The sequence below is a fragment of the Balaenoptera acutorostrata genome, chromosome 13, assembly GCF_949987535.1.
Source record: "Balaenoptera acutorostrata chromosome 13, mBalAcu1.1, whole genome shotgun sequence".
Lineage (NCBI taxonomy): Eukaryota > Metazoa > Chordata > Mammalia > Artiodactyla > Balaenopteridae > Balaenoptera > Balaenoptera acutorostrata.
The window spans coordinates 843701-859083 of record NC_080076.1 but is presented as its reverse complement, the minus strand read 5'-3'; the positions used below and the strand labels follow the sequence as shown (position 1 = coordinate 859083).

General features: G+C 52.6%; 1 protein-coding gene across 3 annotated transcripts in view; it reads left to right on the top strand.

Moving 5' to 3' along the window:
• The window catches only part of NFATC1 (nuclear factor of activated T cells 1), a 102630-nt gene extending 92584 nt beyond the window's left edge, over positions 1-10046 (top strand). For all 3 annotated transcript variants that reach the window (XM_057526759.1, XM_057526761.1, XM_057526760.1), the window contains exon 10: positions 8226-10046. In XM_057526759.1, the coding sequence (XP_057382742.1) occupies positions 8226-8275 (50 nt within the window). In that variant the 3' untranslated portion in view covers positions 8276-10046. The remainder of the gene's footprint in view (positions 1-8225) is intronic.
• Positions 10047-15383: the final 5337 nt, after the last annotated feature.

The following is a 15383-nucleotide window of genomic DNA, read 5'->3' as shown; positions in this document are numbered from 1 at the left end:
TTAGGTTACACTACTAACTTTAGCCAAAGGTATATTTTCTGGGAAAGTTAGCAAATACTTTTTTAAATTATCTTTTAGTTATAGGAAGGGGAAAGAATGTCCTTCCTGTTTTGTTTTGCTCTTCAAAAAGCTATTTTGGCTTTCCCTTAAAAATAAAAGTGTTTTTGATGACTTGTCCTCTGGAAGAATACGCATTTTTCTGTCCCTCGGAGGAAAATGGAGTGGGCAAGTAACAGTTGCTTTTGTGCCATGCATTTATTTATGTGCAGCGTTTAATTTGATGGTGAGCTTTGATGGAAAGAATCGTGGTACCTCATGCAGCATGTGGTGGTGTGTTGGAACGGAGATGGGGACAGAGCTCTACGGGGCCCGCAGTGGAATCGCCAAGACCTTCTTTGTTCCCTATATTGCTCTTGTTTAAAGGACATTGATGCTTTAAAGAAATAGTTCTCTCCATAAAAAAGCAGCATCGCAGAACGTTGTAAAGCCAGAGATGGAAAAAATGACAGTATTCCTGCTGGGCTGGCTAGTTTACTAAGTAGCAGTAGATAAATACTGTTAGTTTTTAAAAATTCATAGTACAATTCATTTCCTTATGGGAACTAACATAACTATTGAAAAAGAGAAAGATGCTTTAAAGTGTTTTGTATGTAGTTAAGTATGTAATCATGGAATTTGGCTAATGTGATAAGCTATATCAACAAATATGGGTTTTTTTGAATTCACACAAAGGTATTATTTGTAAAGTATGGTCCTTATCCGAGTTAATTCAGCTTTTTTTTAAAGCGAGGATTAAACAGTGTGGCTAGGTTAACACTGCTGAACTAGATTTCTTATTCTCTAATCCCAAGCCCAGGCCTGAGAAACTAGGATGATGTCTGTGTGAAGGCCCGCTGGAACATTCTAGCACCTGCTTCTCCCGGCCCCTCCTTCCCCAAGCCCGGCAGGCAGGGCCACGTCCCCGCTGGGGTCCCGACAAGGGACGGGGACAGAGCCCACCGCCCGCTCCCAGCCTGGGGCCAGGCACAGGCGGCTTTCCCGTTGTTTCTCCCGGTCGTCACTCACAGCTGCGTCCGATGAGAGACTAGCGACACTGTCGGTTCTCTGTGACCAACGAAGGGACACGGCTGATGTTCTCATTAACCTGAAAAACCTACGCAGATACTGGTTCTGATAATAAAGGGATCCACACACACGTTGTCAGAAATAAGGACACTAAAAGAGTTGAGGTGGCCCTGTCCCTCATCCCGCTTTGTGTCTTGTGGATGTGCTTTGTGTCTCCAGACTTTGCATTAACTTCAGACCAGGGCGGCCGCCACTCACACGCCCCATCGTTTTCTCTTTTTCCGACAGTCGGTAAACAAAGTTCACCAGAAGGTGCTAGAGCGCTTCTCTTCCCTTTACCGAGGCAGGACGGCGAGCCCGCTGCTGGGGCCTTCTCAGCAGCCATCCTGCCACATGGAGACAGAGCCGGGCTGGCCCCTAGGGAGGCCCCTGCCGCCCCCGCTGTGTGAGCACTGGTGCGTCTCCTGCCCTCTCTGGTCCCATCCAAAATAAGAATCAGCGTAGTAGCTGCCACCCAGAGCTGGGCAGATGCGGGGGCCATGCCTTTCGCAGCACACAGAGCTCTAACCCAGGAGGATTCTGTTTCCCCCGCTGACATGACTGAGGAGTTCCCTGATTCCTGGGGCAGAAAGGGGCCTCAGTCAAGCCTCCTGTTTCCACAGAGAACACCTCCAGGCCCCCCAGGGGCAGGACAGTCTCACGGGGGCTTCGGAGGCAGATGAGGACAGGGCCCGGGTGGCCTTTGTCCAGCACTTTCCCCACAGCGTGTTCAGGGCGAAGGCCTTGTATCAGGTTTTCTAAAGGAAGGTCACAGGCTGCTCTCACGTCTCTGAGTGATGGTTTGAATGATACAGCGTGGACATGGCAAGAACTTAGGTCTGAGAGAAGGTGAAAAAGTAAAGGATGCTTGGCTTCGAGGTTGCCCACCGGCGTCGGAGGAGCCGGGGCCCAGGCGCTGCTCAGGGAAACCGGGCCAGGCCGTCTTTAAAAACAGCTGCACCTTGAAGCCGTCCTGTGGCTTCTGTCACTCCGTGGGGATTGTTTTATATTTTGACTCTGACCACGTGCTGTCCTATATTTCCTGGGGTGTCAGGGACCTGCTGGGTGTCAGGACCCTGGGTTTTCCATCGTAGTCATTCTTTCCTGTCGCAGAGCAAAGTGATATTATTATCACTGTGTTCAAAGTCCCGATTATTTAGAGTCAAACACAGAAGCATATGTATCGCTTCTTCGCTTAGAGCAGGGGAAGCAGGACGGTTGGTGATAAAGTCTTGGGACTGATAAGGCCGTGACCCTGGCTGTGAGAAGCCGCCTCGGGGCTGGGAGGGTGAGAGGTCCCGGCAAGCCCGGGCAGCGCTTTGACGGCGGGCAGGCAGCTGCTGCTCGGATGTCGAATCTTAGAAACAAGTCAAGTCAGGTAGAAGAGAGGGACTAGAAGAGTGAGAAGCTCGCCAGGTCCGCCAGAGCCTCCCCAGGCTGCTCATGTGACAAGCAGGCGCTGCTGCGGGGTTGCGGTGACGTTCCTGAGACAGCGGCCGGCGTGCCCCCTCCTGGCGCCGGTACCTGCGCCAGCAGGCTGGTACCGACCAGCTCACCTGCCGTCGGCTTTAGAGCCGGGGCCGTGCTGCTGGCGTGTGGCTCTTCCAGGGCGGGGGGATCGTCCTCGGTCACCTGCAACGTGTCCTCCTTTTCTACAAAAAACGTTTCTGAAGCACGTAAAAGCTATACGGGAAAACTGACTGAAAGAAAAGGTCTTTTTAGCTCGAACAGAACACTGTGTGTGTGTGGTGGTTGGTGAGCGTGTTGGTATTTTGTTTCGTTGAAAGAGAAACGTGCACAGAAGAGGAAAGCAGCGACTGTGCCCTCGCCGCCCCGCGCGTCTGTGTCCTGAGTGGCCTCGCAGCGGAGGACGTGAGGACCAGGGACAGAAGGGACCCGGGGGTGGGGGGCAGGCCCGGGAGGAGGGGACGGGCAGGCACGGGTCCCGAGGGCTGGGCTGTCGGGATCATCGAGGCCCCGTGCCCGTCCACCTTTCCGACTTTCGCAGTAAGCGCTGAGAAAGAGCAGTTCGCGCCGGCCCTGTGGATCTGCCCGTGGAGCCGGGAGGGAGGAGCCCGGAAGCTCCCAGACCCGCAGCGTGTGCAGGTGGGGAGGAGGCCGGCCGCAAGTCCTGGTCTCAGCTGCTCCCCCGTCGCTCAAGGGCAGTGGCCCCGTTCCCACTGGCCAAGCCTCCATGGTCACACCACCTGCCTTGACTTTCTCGAGGGGTTGTCGCAGATGTACATGCAGAGGGCTTAGAAAGTAACCCTGAAGGCTGCGTAGGTGTTGGGTAAATACGTGGTTTGTTCGTTCCTTAAGATCTGTCTTGAGATCCTTAGTTGCATTCAGAAACCAAGCATTCAGAAACGTGGGAGCACTTTGCTTAAAGGTTAGGCGTTGAGAGGGAGAAATACATAAAAACTGTTTGGACTCACAGCTCCTTTTAGGTTTGCACTGTTCTCAAGATAGTCACACAAAACCCATGCGTGAAACCTAAGAGATGAACCATGGATGTTTCACCACAACACGAAGCTCTGACGTCAACTGTTCTCAAAGTGGGGGTCAAAAGAAGAAACTCAGATATGAAAGGACAAATATTTTACTTTAAAAAGGACATTTCACCGTATTAGTTAATTTACATGCTCATTTATGAATAGCAGAGACATCTTTCTATAGTGTCAGGAAGGATATTTACAAATGTCATGCAAGTACAGGTGAAAAGCTATGTCTGTACTTTGTACATGTTAGTTTTGGTATTTTAAAAAATGCTAACTTCCTTTTCTCTCAATTCCAGCTTTATATATAGAGGTGGATTTGTGTGTGTGTATCAGATATACACATACACCCTGTGTACATACCCCAGATTAAAACAACAATTCAAACTGCCACATGAGTTTTAGAAAAAAAACAAGAGTTTCCACCTTAGGAGCATTTTAGAGAAAAATTAAATATAAGGGAAAAAACCCTTCTTATTAAATTGTGGTATTACAGCTCACCGCATCCTGTTGCAAGGACATCTGACGTGAAGCAGAGCAAAGGTTCCTCTTTCAGGTTCCTGACGATCCGTGAGGGTCACATGTTACCTGCAGTTCAAAATACTTCTGTAAAGAAAAAAAACCTCTGTGTCGGTGGAAAAGCTGAATAAGAAGGTGGAAATTATCAGTAGAGAGAAGACATTGTGGGAAATCGTAGGTGTCATCGGCACAACCATATCAAAGAGAGAAAGCCACCCCCAAAATAACCCACACAGAGCCCCGCGCCCGGGACTGATACGGGCTCGGACCCATGACCTCACGGAGGGAAGATAGGATGTGGCTGGGAGGCGGCGGGGCCCCAGGACCCTGTGCTGCGCTCCCTCACCCGCCGTCAAAGGCCCCTCCACCTCAGCAGCCCTTCCCTGATGTGGTCTTTTTTTATCCATCTGTGAAATGGGACCGTCATGGCTTCCCTACAGGGTTCCTGCCCAGATTGTGTCTGTGGAAGAGAGTGAGGTCTGGGCGTCCACCCTCAGCCGTGTGGACGCTTGTGTGAAGCATCATCTGCCGTGGGGTTCCTGGCCGTCCAGCTTCACTTTGGGCGGCGGCCCGGCTCAGGCCCCGCGGCGCTCAGGGAAGATGCTGGAGGGTGTTTGTGCGTGTGAGGTGGTTCTTGAGTCTGTTCCTAAAAGGGACGAAACGCTGTGACCCCAGCCTGACCTTGCCAGGTGTGGACCGCAGTGGGTCCAGCTGACAGGCTGTCCTCAGGGAGGCTCGTCAGACACCACTGGCCCCCCCCGTGACGGGCAGGAGCTCCGGCTCCCCTGGTGCGGCCCGTGCCGCTCTCCTGAGGGCTCCCGACAGGGCCAGGCCTCACTCAGAGAGTAGCCATGCCACGGCCTTCGTCTGGGCCCAGACTGTCCAGGACACACCGAGTGAACCCCGGGCGCCCCCTCCGAGGATCAGGTGCCCCAGTGGGTAGTAGGGGGAAGCCCACTTCTGAGGCTCCTTCCCCTTTTATCTTGTCAAACAGATGTTAATTTTCCTGTGGTCTGCATAACCCTGAGTAACTAAAAGAGTCTCAGCTACTCTGCTACTGCCTCATTACCCCTGAGCACTCCCAATCCCCATCATTATTACTTTCAGGACTCCCTCTCTACCCCCATCATAATTTACCCTCAGGACACGCTCCCAATCCCCTTCATTATTACCCCTCAGGCCTCCCTCCCACCCTCTTCATTATTACCCCTCAGGCCTTCCTCCCAATTCCTGTCATTATTACCCCTAAGGCCTCCCTCCCAATCCCCTTCATTATTACCTCTCAGGACTCTCTCCCAATTCCTGTCATTATTACCCCTCAGGCCTTCCTCCCAATTCCTGTCATTATTACCCCTTAGGCCTTCCTCCCAATTCCTGTCATTATTACCCCTCAGGCCTCCTTCCCAATCCCCTTCATTATTACCCCTCAGGCCTCCCTCCCAATCCCCTTCATTATTACCCCTCAGGCCTCCTTCCCAATTCCTGTCATTATTACCCCTCAGGCCTCCTTCCCAATCCCCTTCATTATTACCCCTCAGGCCTCCCTCCCAATCCCCTTCATTATTACCCCTCAGGCCTCCTTCCCAATTCCTGTCATTATTACCCCTCAGGCCTCCTTCCCAATTCCTGTCATTATTACCCCTCAGGCCTTCCTCCCAATCCCCTTCATTATTACCCCTCAGGCCTCCCTCCCAATCCCTGTCATTATTACCCCTTAGGCCTTCCTCCCAATTCCTGTCATTATTACCCCTCAGGCCTCCCTCCCAATCCCCTTCATTATTACCCCTCAGGCCTCCTTCCCAATTCCTGTCATTATTACCCCTCAGGCCTCCTTCCCAATCCCCTTCATTATTACCCCTCAGGACTCTCTCCCAATTCCTGTTATTATTACCCCTCAGGCCTCCTTCCCAATCCCCTTCATTATTACCCCTCAGGCCTTCCTCCCAATTCCTGTCATTATTACCCCTCAGGCCTCCCTCCCAATCCCCTTCATTATTACCCCTCAGGACTCTCTCCCAATCCCTGTCATTATTACCCCTCAGGCCTTCCTCCCAATTCCTGTCATTATTACCCCTCAGGCCTCCCTCCCAATCCCCTTCATTATTACCCCTCAGGACTCTCTCCCAATTCCTGTCATTATTACCCCTCAGGCCTTCCTCCCAATTCCTGTCATTATTACCCCTCAGGCCTCCTTCCCAATCCACTTCATTATTACTTCTCAGGTTTCCCTCTCAATCCCCAACATTAGACATTTTTCTACCACCCCTTGCTGGTCTCACTAGAATCAGGTTTCTGCTCTGGGACTTCATTGTCCTAAAACCTGAGTGGGAGGACAAGCCCCAGTTCTGTGTGGTATGATTGAACTTTCACCCCTGCTCTTCATGTGGGACCTTGTTTACCGCTGTTCCCACCGTGAAGTCCCTGCTTTGAGGTTTTGACTGCTAATTTCTCTTCCTGGGTGGAGGTGGCCCCGCCGCCTCCCTTCCCCCTCCCAGCAGCACCTGCCACCCGGTGGGAGGGACTCTGGCCCACGTGTGGCCCCAAACCTTTCGCTTTTCTCAGAACAGGTTAGGAAGCCCCACTGGGCCCACGGCCTAGGCTGCTTTAGGACAAATGAGATGGTGGCCGCGAAGGCACCTTGTAAACCGTCGGTTGCTGAGTGAATGAATGCAGGGCGAAGGGCTCTGTGGTGCCCGTGCCATCACACCTCGTGTGTGGATTCCCCGCACACACGCCCTGTATCTTTCTAGTACGTTCCACACACTTGGCCTGAGACAGAGACACCCTGCGTGCAGGTGCGGGCTGTCCCGACCCAGGCCAAACCCCCAAGGGACCGGGACGTGTGAGTGTTCTTTGTCCGAATGCTCTTTCATGGCGGCGTTCTGCGAGGTGTGGACGGGGCCTGTGCCTCTTAGGGACACAGAGGCTGGACCCGTGACGTGGAGGAAATGGAGAGGAGCTCTGTCCTGGTGGCCCGAGTCCCGCCGCCCCGCGCCCCGGGCCCCGTCCTGGCCTCCTTGGTGGCCGGGGAGCCTCCTGGCCGGGTGAGCACAGTCTCTCCGGTGTTTACCGTGCGAGGCCGGGGCCGGCCGCAGAGGGCATGTGGTGCACGTCGGGCGGCCGTGTCGGTGCAGGCGTGTCCCCTGCAGGCCGCTGCCCGGCGCCCCCCTGCCCGCGTACTGGCGGCCCCGCGGGAGGAGCCCGGGTCTGGGGTCCGCAGGGCGGGCTCCTGACTGTGAACCAGGGCCAGCGCGTTCTGTTATCAGTTCCCGTGACACAATTCCTGGTTCCCCCGCTGGGCCTTATTATTGTTATTCTTAAAAATAGTTGGGGGGGGTGTTGAAAGGCAGTTTAGGGAAGGGAGTGGGCTCGGGAAACGCACTCCGCTGATTGCTCCAGGAAGCCGCCCTCGGCTGGGCGGGGGCCCTGCAGAAACACACGGTTTATCTGGCAGCAGAGGAGCCCAGGCGGTTCCGTGACGCAAGCGCGTCCCCACCTCTGAGCCCTGTGAGCGGCGGTGACAGCCTCTGGGCCGCATTTCCCCATCTGGTGCCGTGATGGGGGGCAGATGCTGTGCAGGTCACTCCCGTGGCCTTTGCCAGCTCCTCTCACTTCCCCTCCGGCTGCCAAAAATCACAGGCCGATCGTGGACACGAACAACGGGACAGACGTGAAGGAAGAGCCCTGAACAAAGGGAGGCCCGGGCCCGGGCGGCCAGCCCTCCTCCCCGAGCTGCCCTGGCCTGCCTGACCACGAGGCCACGGAGAGGGGCCCGTGGGGCGTGGACTTCACCGGGGTGCTTCCACTGCGGGGTTTATCTTTTGGTTTTGCCAACCTGTGGGAGCACAGGCTGCGCACCAGCGCCTGGGTCAGTCGTCAGCCAGCACCCGAGGCCGAGGCCTGACTGGTCTCTGGGCCTGAGCGGCGGCTCTGGAATCACAGCGCCGGGTCCCGGGCAGCTGTGTCCTGCCGGCTCAGGGCACCTCATCCTCTGGGGACACCTTTTCACAGGCTGAACATACTGACTGATGGAATTTCTGGTGATGTATGTAAGCTCGTGTGCAGAGTCCTGTCTCTCTAATGCTCTCTATTTTTGTTCTCTTGCAGTAAACGAGATAATACGAAACGACCTCTCCAGTACCAACATCCACTCGTAGTCGGCAATTTGGACTCTGAGAAGCTGCGTGGTGTTGATTCGACGGTGACAACTGAGTCAACAGACTGAACTCACACCTGGTACCACTCGGAACTTCCACCTTAGTGAAGGCTTAGATCATTCGTACAAAGAAGTAGCTCAAGGAAGGAAGGAAGGACCACTCCATCTTCTGAAGGAAAGTCATCTCAAGAAGGAAGCGAAGGTGGGTGGGTAGGGGGAGCACAGAAGACAGACCGTGTGATGCTCCCCCGTGACCGCACCCCGACGTGGCAGCCTGACCCCACGCGTACCCTTCAGGCACCCCTGCATTTCATACTGGAAGTGCCTTATTTAAGCAGACCGCAGCAGCCGGGCATCATGGAATTGAGCATTGAACTGGCTACCAGGAGAGTATTTGTAGGAGCAAAAGCTGTAAAGACATTTCGTCATGAGGCTTTATCCTATGTATAAATTAAGAGAATACCGGCGAGCCGGGCATGGTGAGGAAAACCTAACACGTTTCCTACTTTCTTCACCTCTTCCTGGGCTGTAATATACAATTCTGTTGCCTTACTTGGTGCATTTCAGAACTCTTCCAAGGTGTCATCTCAGCTCTTTCATGACTGCCTTCCCTCCCCTGTGTTACTCAAGCCTTAGGGCTGTTCATTATAGCATGTTAGGATTTTGTTTTTAATCTGGCTTCGAACATAGCACAGGTAAGTTGAATAGCACAAGGTAGGTTACTGGACAAAAAAAGAAATCTATCTGTCTCGGGATAGATCTTGCATTTGCATGTGTGTACATATATAGCCATATATTTATGTATGAACATAACGGAGGTGGTGATACTCACTCTTCGCCCAGCAAGGGCGTCCATGTCAGCAATAACCAGTATCCATTCTGGAAAATTCACCTGAGGCTCCAAACCCAGCTTCCCAGCCATTTCCGAGGGGGCGTCACCCAACCCCCGGGAGGTCTGTGTGTTGTCATCTCCTGCAGTTAACCAAGCACTTTAGAAGCCGGGAGAGGTGCGTCCACAATACTGTCTGTTACCAAACGGCAAAATTGGAAAGAAACTATAAATAACGTTACAGAAGGAGTGTAATATATTTGTTCAGCTGTAAGATTATTATTTCACAGAAGCCTTATAACTCTGCTTCATCTAAGGAAACGATAACCAAAAACAGCGTTTAATATGTGGTGACTGTAGTGTGTTTCCAGACTAGTTACTGTTACCAGATAGGTTAGTGTGAGCTTTACTACTGCATTTTGTACCCTTAACAGCTTATTACGCGTTATTGCTAGCAGTGACCTGTCGTTTCATGTAACCAAAAAGCATGGTTTAACGAAAACATGTTTAACCTGATAACTGTGCCTTAGGAACTCACGCCCCCCTCCTGGAACTCAGCCGAATCGCGCCCTCAGGGGAGGTGACAGGTCCTGTCACCAGACTCGGCGTTTTGGTGGGGAAAGCGCTCTCCCACAGAAAGAATTATTTTAAAAATGTTCTTCTGTACGATCATGTCTTACTTTTTTTTTAAGTCACAGAACCGAAAATCTGAAAGCCATATTTGTAACATTTGCACATTACTGTGAAGAGCTGAAGATATATGGCTTCGTGTACATACGACCCTGCCTTCCCGCCTGAAGCCCTGCCCTGCATTTAGCCTCCTAGGAGTTGCATGAGACATTTCTCGGGAGACTGTCCTATGGAAAGGAAGTGTTTGAGACTGTGTTAGCTCTCTTTGTAGTTAGAAAATCGATCCAATAAAGCAATATTTTTTTGCTGGACAGTCTTAGTTTGAGAGTGATTCATTCTGCGCGTGGAAAATCCTTCTCTGTTCTTAAGCGCGTTCTCCGCTGTAGGTCCGTGTACTTCTGTGTCTGTAAGAGGGGCTTCCCGCTGAGCAGTGTGAGGGGCGTCTCTTTCCTCCTTACACGTCGGGGAGACCGTCAACCTCTCTGCCCAGAGATGGCGGAGGCTGGCGAGGCCTCCCACGCTCACAGGAGACCTGCCATCGCCGCACAGGACGAGGCAAGTGGCCGCCTGGCTTTGCCGTCTCCTTCTGCTCCTTGCGGGACCCTCCCTGCCCCTACCCCCACCCCCTGCCTCAGGCTTGGGTGGGAGAATGGCATCTAGTTGTTGATAAAGCCAGGGTGACACCTGGAGCTTCTCCAGGGATGAGTGCCCAGAGTTGTGGAAACAATATTTTGCATTCAGGACTTTCAACAGGCAAGAATTCCTGTTTCTCTGGCCAGAAGGTTTACAGATTGAGGGTAAAATCCTAGAAGAATCTCATCAACGCAGCTAGCAACTGACTGTCCCAGCCCGTTTCTGTGCCGACGTATTTGAAGGGAACCTGATGATAATGTCCACGGGAGCTTGGGGAATCGGGGGCACACGCAGAGGGCCTGGTGGGGATTGTGGACAAGGTGCCCTTGAGCCCCCAGATCCGGCTGGAGAGCTGGGCCCCAGAGGGAATCCCGGAGCCTATGGGGTGCAAGGAGGGCAGAACTCCTCACTGAAGAATGTGCTGGAGGCTGTTAGTTTCAAAGTGAGTTTTTATAAGCCCACCCCCATTCCCAACAATAGCATTTTAAATTCCAGAAATAAAAATATACATTTATAAAATGATGGTTTCTGCAGAGGAGGCTGGGCTCCTGCGAATACCCAGTTACTTAGTTTTTGTTTCTTTTATGTTGCCCTTGAATAATAAGGAAAGCATACCCACCAGCTTGTTTCCGGCAGGCAGCTACTGTGTTTTGCTCAGGTGTGTAGACCCGGAGCGTTGGGTCACCTCCCGCCCGCGACGTCCGGGGTGACCTCGGCCCTGCGGGAACCCGGGCAGGTGCGGCCCCAGGGCCGCTGACGCGGGACAAGCGGGGCCGCCTCGAGGGGCTGCCCTGCTGACCTCCCCCCTCTCCCCGTCCCGCGCTGCCTGCGGTTCCAGCCCGGCCCCAGCCCAAGACAGGGCCGTGGGAAGAAAATCTGCTAAACGTCAGACCAAGTGCAGCCTGAGCAGAACTGGCCGTGGGAGCACCCCTCTCCGTCCAAGGGGGCCCCTGACCTGAGGAGGCGGGTCCCCAGCTGGTTGGAAGACTTCCTGCGGCCCCCCGACCCTGTCACCCAGACAGGCCGCTCCCTCCCCGCCACCCGGGATGCGTGGGCCCCGCCCTGGCTTCAAGGAGGGACCCGCGGGCCCAGCTGCTTCTGCTGGCCCCGTGACTCCCCGGCCAACGACACTGCGACGAGGGGCTCTCTGCGCCACCCTCATTACATCTGCCTTCAGAAATACGTTCCGCGTTGCAATAAATAAACTGCATTTGAGCTGATGTGTTTGGGGAGAAGAAATTGAAAGAAGAAAGACCGGAGTGGCTGAAGCGGAGAGAAAAGGGCCAGATGTGGGAGAAGTCCTCGCTCCACTGTTTTTTTTTTAATTAAGGTAAAATTCACAGAAGATGAAATGAGCCGATTTAAAGTGCACAACTCGGGGCATTTGGTACATTCACAGTGTTGTGTGACCACCACCTCTGTCCCCCGGAAGGAAACCCTGTGCCTGTGAGCCGTCACTCCCCACCCCCTCTCCCAGCCCCTGGGAACCACGTTAATTCTGTGCGTGGATTTGTATGTGCTGGTTGCTTCATGGCCTCTTTCACGGGGCAGAGTGATTTCCAGGTTCATCCACATCATGGCATTTATCAGAACTTCATTCCTTATGGCCAAATACTACCCACTGGGTGGATGGACCACACTTTGTGTGTCCATCATCAGCCGATGAACATCTGGGCTGTTTCCACCTTTTGGCTACTGTGAGTAACACTGCTCTGAACATTCGAGTATGAGTTTTTGTTCCAGCCCCTTTTAGTTCTCCGGGGTACACACCTAGGAGTGGAATTCCTGGTAATATTGTAATTGTGTGTTTTACTTTTTGAAGAACTGCTTTCCCTTGTTCGATTTTTAGATTATCCATCCCTGAGACAGACTCTGGATCACTAACCTAATTTGGAATCACATATGTGAAGCACATTGTATTTATAATTCTTTGTGCCAAAAAAATTACGCTAACTATAAGATGACTAAGTGTTTGTTGATGCCGAAGCAGAAGGCAGCTCTCACCCGTGCCCACCACAGCCTCTTGGGTGGAATCAACCTGCCCTGGTTCCTGCCAGGAAACGGGGGCCTCTGCTTGTGAGTCTGAGTTGTTGAGGTGGTGCCAAGCAGGCCCCAGATTACACGTGTGTCTTTTACTTCACACGTCCAAATTCCCAGGGCGGAGAAAAGCGCCTCGCGGGGGCCACCGGCGCCGCACTCTGTTTCTTAAAGAACGGAGCTACTGCAGGCGTTTCACGCGACCTCCCTGCTGACGGCGGGATCTGCCACAGGGCCCTTCTGCAAACAGAGCTGCAGACACACACACACACACACACACACACACACACACACACACCCGTAGAATCTTCCATCCTCCAGCAGCTGCTGTTTTTTGGAGGCTGTGACCACAGGTCTTCAAGCATCGCGGCCCCCGCCCGGCTGCAGGGCTGCAGCTCGCGGTCATGACCTTATTTACCAGGGCACATTTGTTCTCGGCAGCCACTCCTCGTTCTTCCCAAAAAGGAGGAGGAAGAACACTAATGAGCATCTGTCGGTGGGGGCGGGAAGGGTAAGTCACATGGGGGGTGGGAGCCCCCATCCTCAGCCGCCTCTGCCCTCACGTGTGTGTGGGGGGAGGGTAAGTCACCTGGGGCGTGGGGGCCCCCATCCTCAGCCGCCTCTGCCCTCACGTGTGTGTGGGGGGAGAGTAAGTCACGTGGGGCGTGGGGGCCCCCATCCTCAGCCGCCTCTGCCCTCACGTGTGTGTGGGGGGAGGGTAAGTCACGTGGGGCGTGGGGGACCCCATCCTCGGCTGCCTCTGCCCTCACGTGTGTGTGGGGGGAAGGGTAAGTCGCGTGGGGCGTGGGGGCCCCCATCCTCAGCCGCCTCTGCCCTCACGTGCGTGTCGTTTGTGCTCGGGGTTCGTGGAGCTTCAGGGATCTGTGGCTTTATGGTTTTCATCAAAAGTGGAACGTGGCAGCCATGCTCTCGTCCAGTGTTCCTGCCCCTCCTTCCGCAGCTGTAGTCACACACACGAGGCTGCGGGAAGTCGGTCCACAGTCCACCAGTGCTCAGTTCCGCAGACTTCTTCTGTTTTACTTTCCTTAGTTTCTCGTGCTGCATCCTCTTCCGCAGCCTCCCATCCCCTGTGGCTCTAGAGTGTTTCAGGCCCGACACTGCAGCCTTTAATGCAAGAAGCTTGGTTTGTTAACATGTTAACTCATTCCTCTGACTTCTTGAACATGTAGGAGATAATTATAATACCTGTTTTAATATCCTTGTTTGCTAACTCCATGATTGGCGTGATATTTAGTTGATTTTCATTGACTGATTTTTCGTCTCATTTGGATTGTATTTTCCTGCCTCTTTGCATGATCAGAGGTCAGACATTGTGAATTTTGCCTCACTGAGGGCTGGATATGTTCTGTGTTCTTAATGAATGCTTGCTCTGGGATGCAGTTTAAGTCACTTGGAAAGTTTTGATCCTTTTGGGTCTTTTTAGCTTTTAAATTTGTTTGATGGGACCAGAAGAACACTTAGCCTGAGGCTAATTTTTCCCACTCTCAGGGCAAAACCCTTCTGAGGACATTCCCCGATGCCCTGTGAAGTATGCTCCACCGTGTGTCAGGCTTGTGTGGAGACCAAGCATCTCTGCCTCTGATCCTTTAGGACCACCACTCTGTACTAGAACTTGAGGGGACTCCCTCCCATGCCTGGGTGGGTCAGGACTCGTCCACAGCCCGAAGACGAACCCTCTGCAGGTCTCCAAGCCCCCCTCTGGGCAACCCGCTCCTCTGCGGTAACGCCCCTAAGCTTTCAGCAGCCCCGGCAGCCCTGCCCCGCCCTCTCATCTCCTCAACTCTGGGAAGCTCTGCTGGGGTCCACCTCCCCACACCGGGGGCTGGAAAACCCTCTGCAGGCCGCAGGCTGGGCCGTCGCTGGGTCCCCCTCTCAGGGATCACTGTTCTTTGTTGCCTGATGGCTAACATCTAACACATGTTTCATATATTTTTTCCATTTTTCACTTTTTTGGGTGGGAGGGTAAATCTGGGCCCTGTTAGTCCATCTTGGCTGAAAGCAGAAGTTCTGACGCTTGATTTTTCAAAGCTTCTTTGGTAGGCCAAATTTTAGTCAGAGAAGTAGTCAATCTTCCATTTTCCCTGCGTTTTATATCGTATAACAATAATGCTATTCACATAAAAACTACATGTCTAGCCAAGAGAGTGGCTCATGATCACCAGACATGCCTTGGGGCCTCATATAATTTTAACCGGAAGGGAAAGCGTCAAACAGAGGCTGAAAAACGGCCTTTGCTGCCAAATATGCTTTTTACTTGGAGGAAGAACAAAAGAATCCTGGGGAAGAGACAGAGGTTTCATGGCTTTTCAAAATGCAGCAGAGAAGAAAAAAACGTATCTGTGTTCAGGTGGCGTGAGACCCTTCTCACACGGCCCTGGTGTCCTGCTGTCCCTGTGACAGGAAGACAGGAAGCTCGCAGCCACAGCCTCTCCCAGGTCAAAGCCGCTATCAGGCTCATCCCAGACGACACGGACCAAGACTAACACAGTGGGCTGTCGGTGAATCTAGCTTCACACCCAGAAATGAGGGGCTGAAGTTCATGGGCGCAGCTACCTTTTGTGTTTTCATGTACTGTGCCTGGAAAACATATTAGCTGAGACTACCTTAATTTGGAATTTGGAACAATTAGGCGTTAATGATATTTGGCTGGTTCAAGTTCACTTTTAGACTTTCTAGTGAGAAAGGGGTTTGCGAGCAATTTAATCACTTAAAACAAGAATGTAAGTGGTGTTAAGGTCTTTGGGAACATTCACTGTTTGCATACAGATAAGGCTGCTAATTATGATTTTTTTCCTATTCATTGTAGTAGGCCCAGCAGGACTTTGACTTGAAAATATACCATTAGCAATTAGTTCCTGTAACTACATATACTTGAAAGAAATAAAATAAATTTTTAAAAAGTATACCCTCTAATCCAAACCTCTCACTAATTTCTACTCACTCCACTTAATCTAGATAA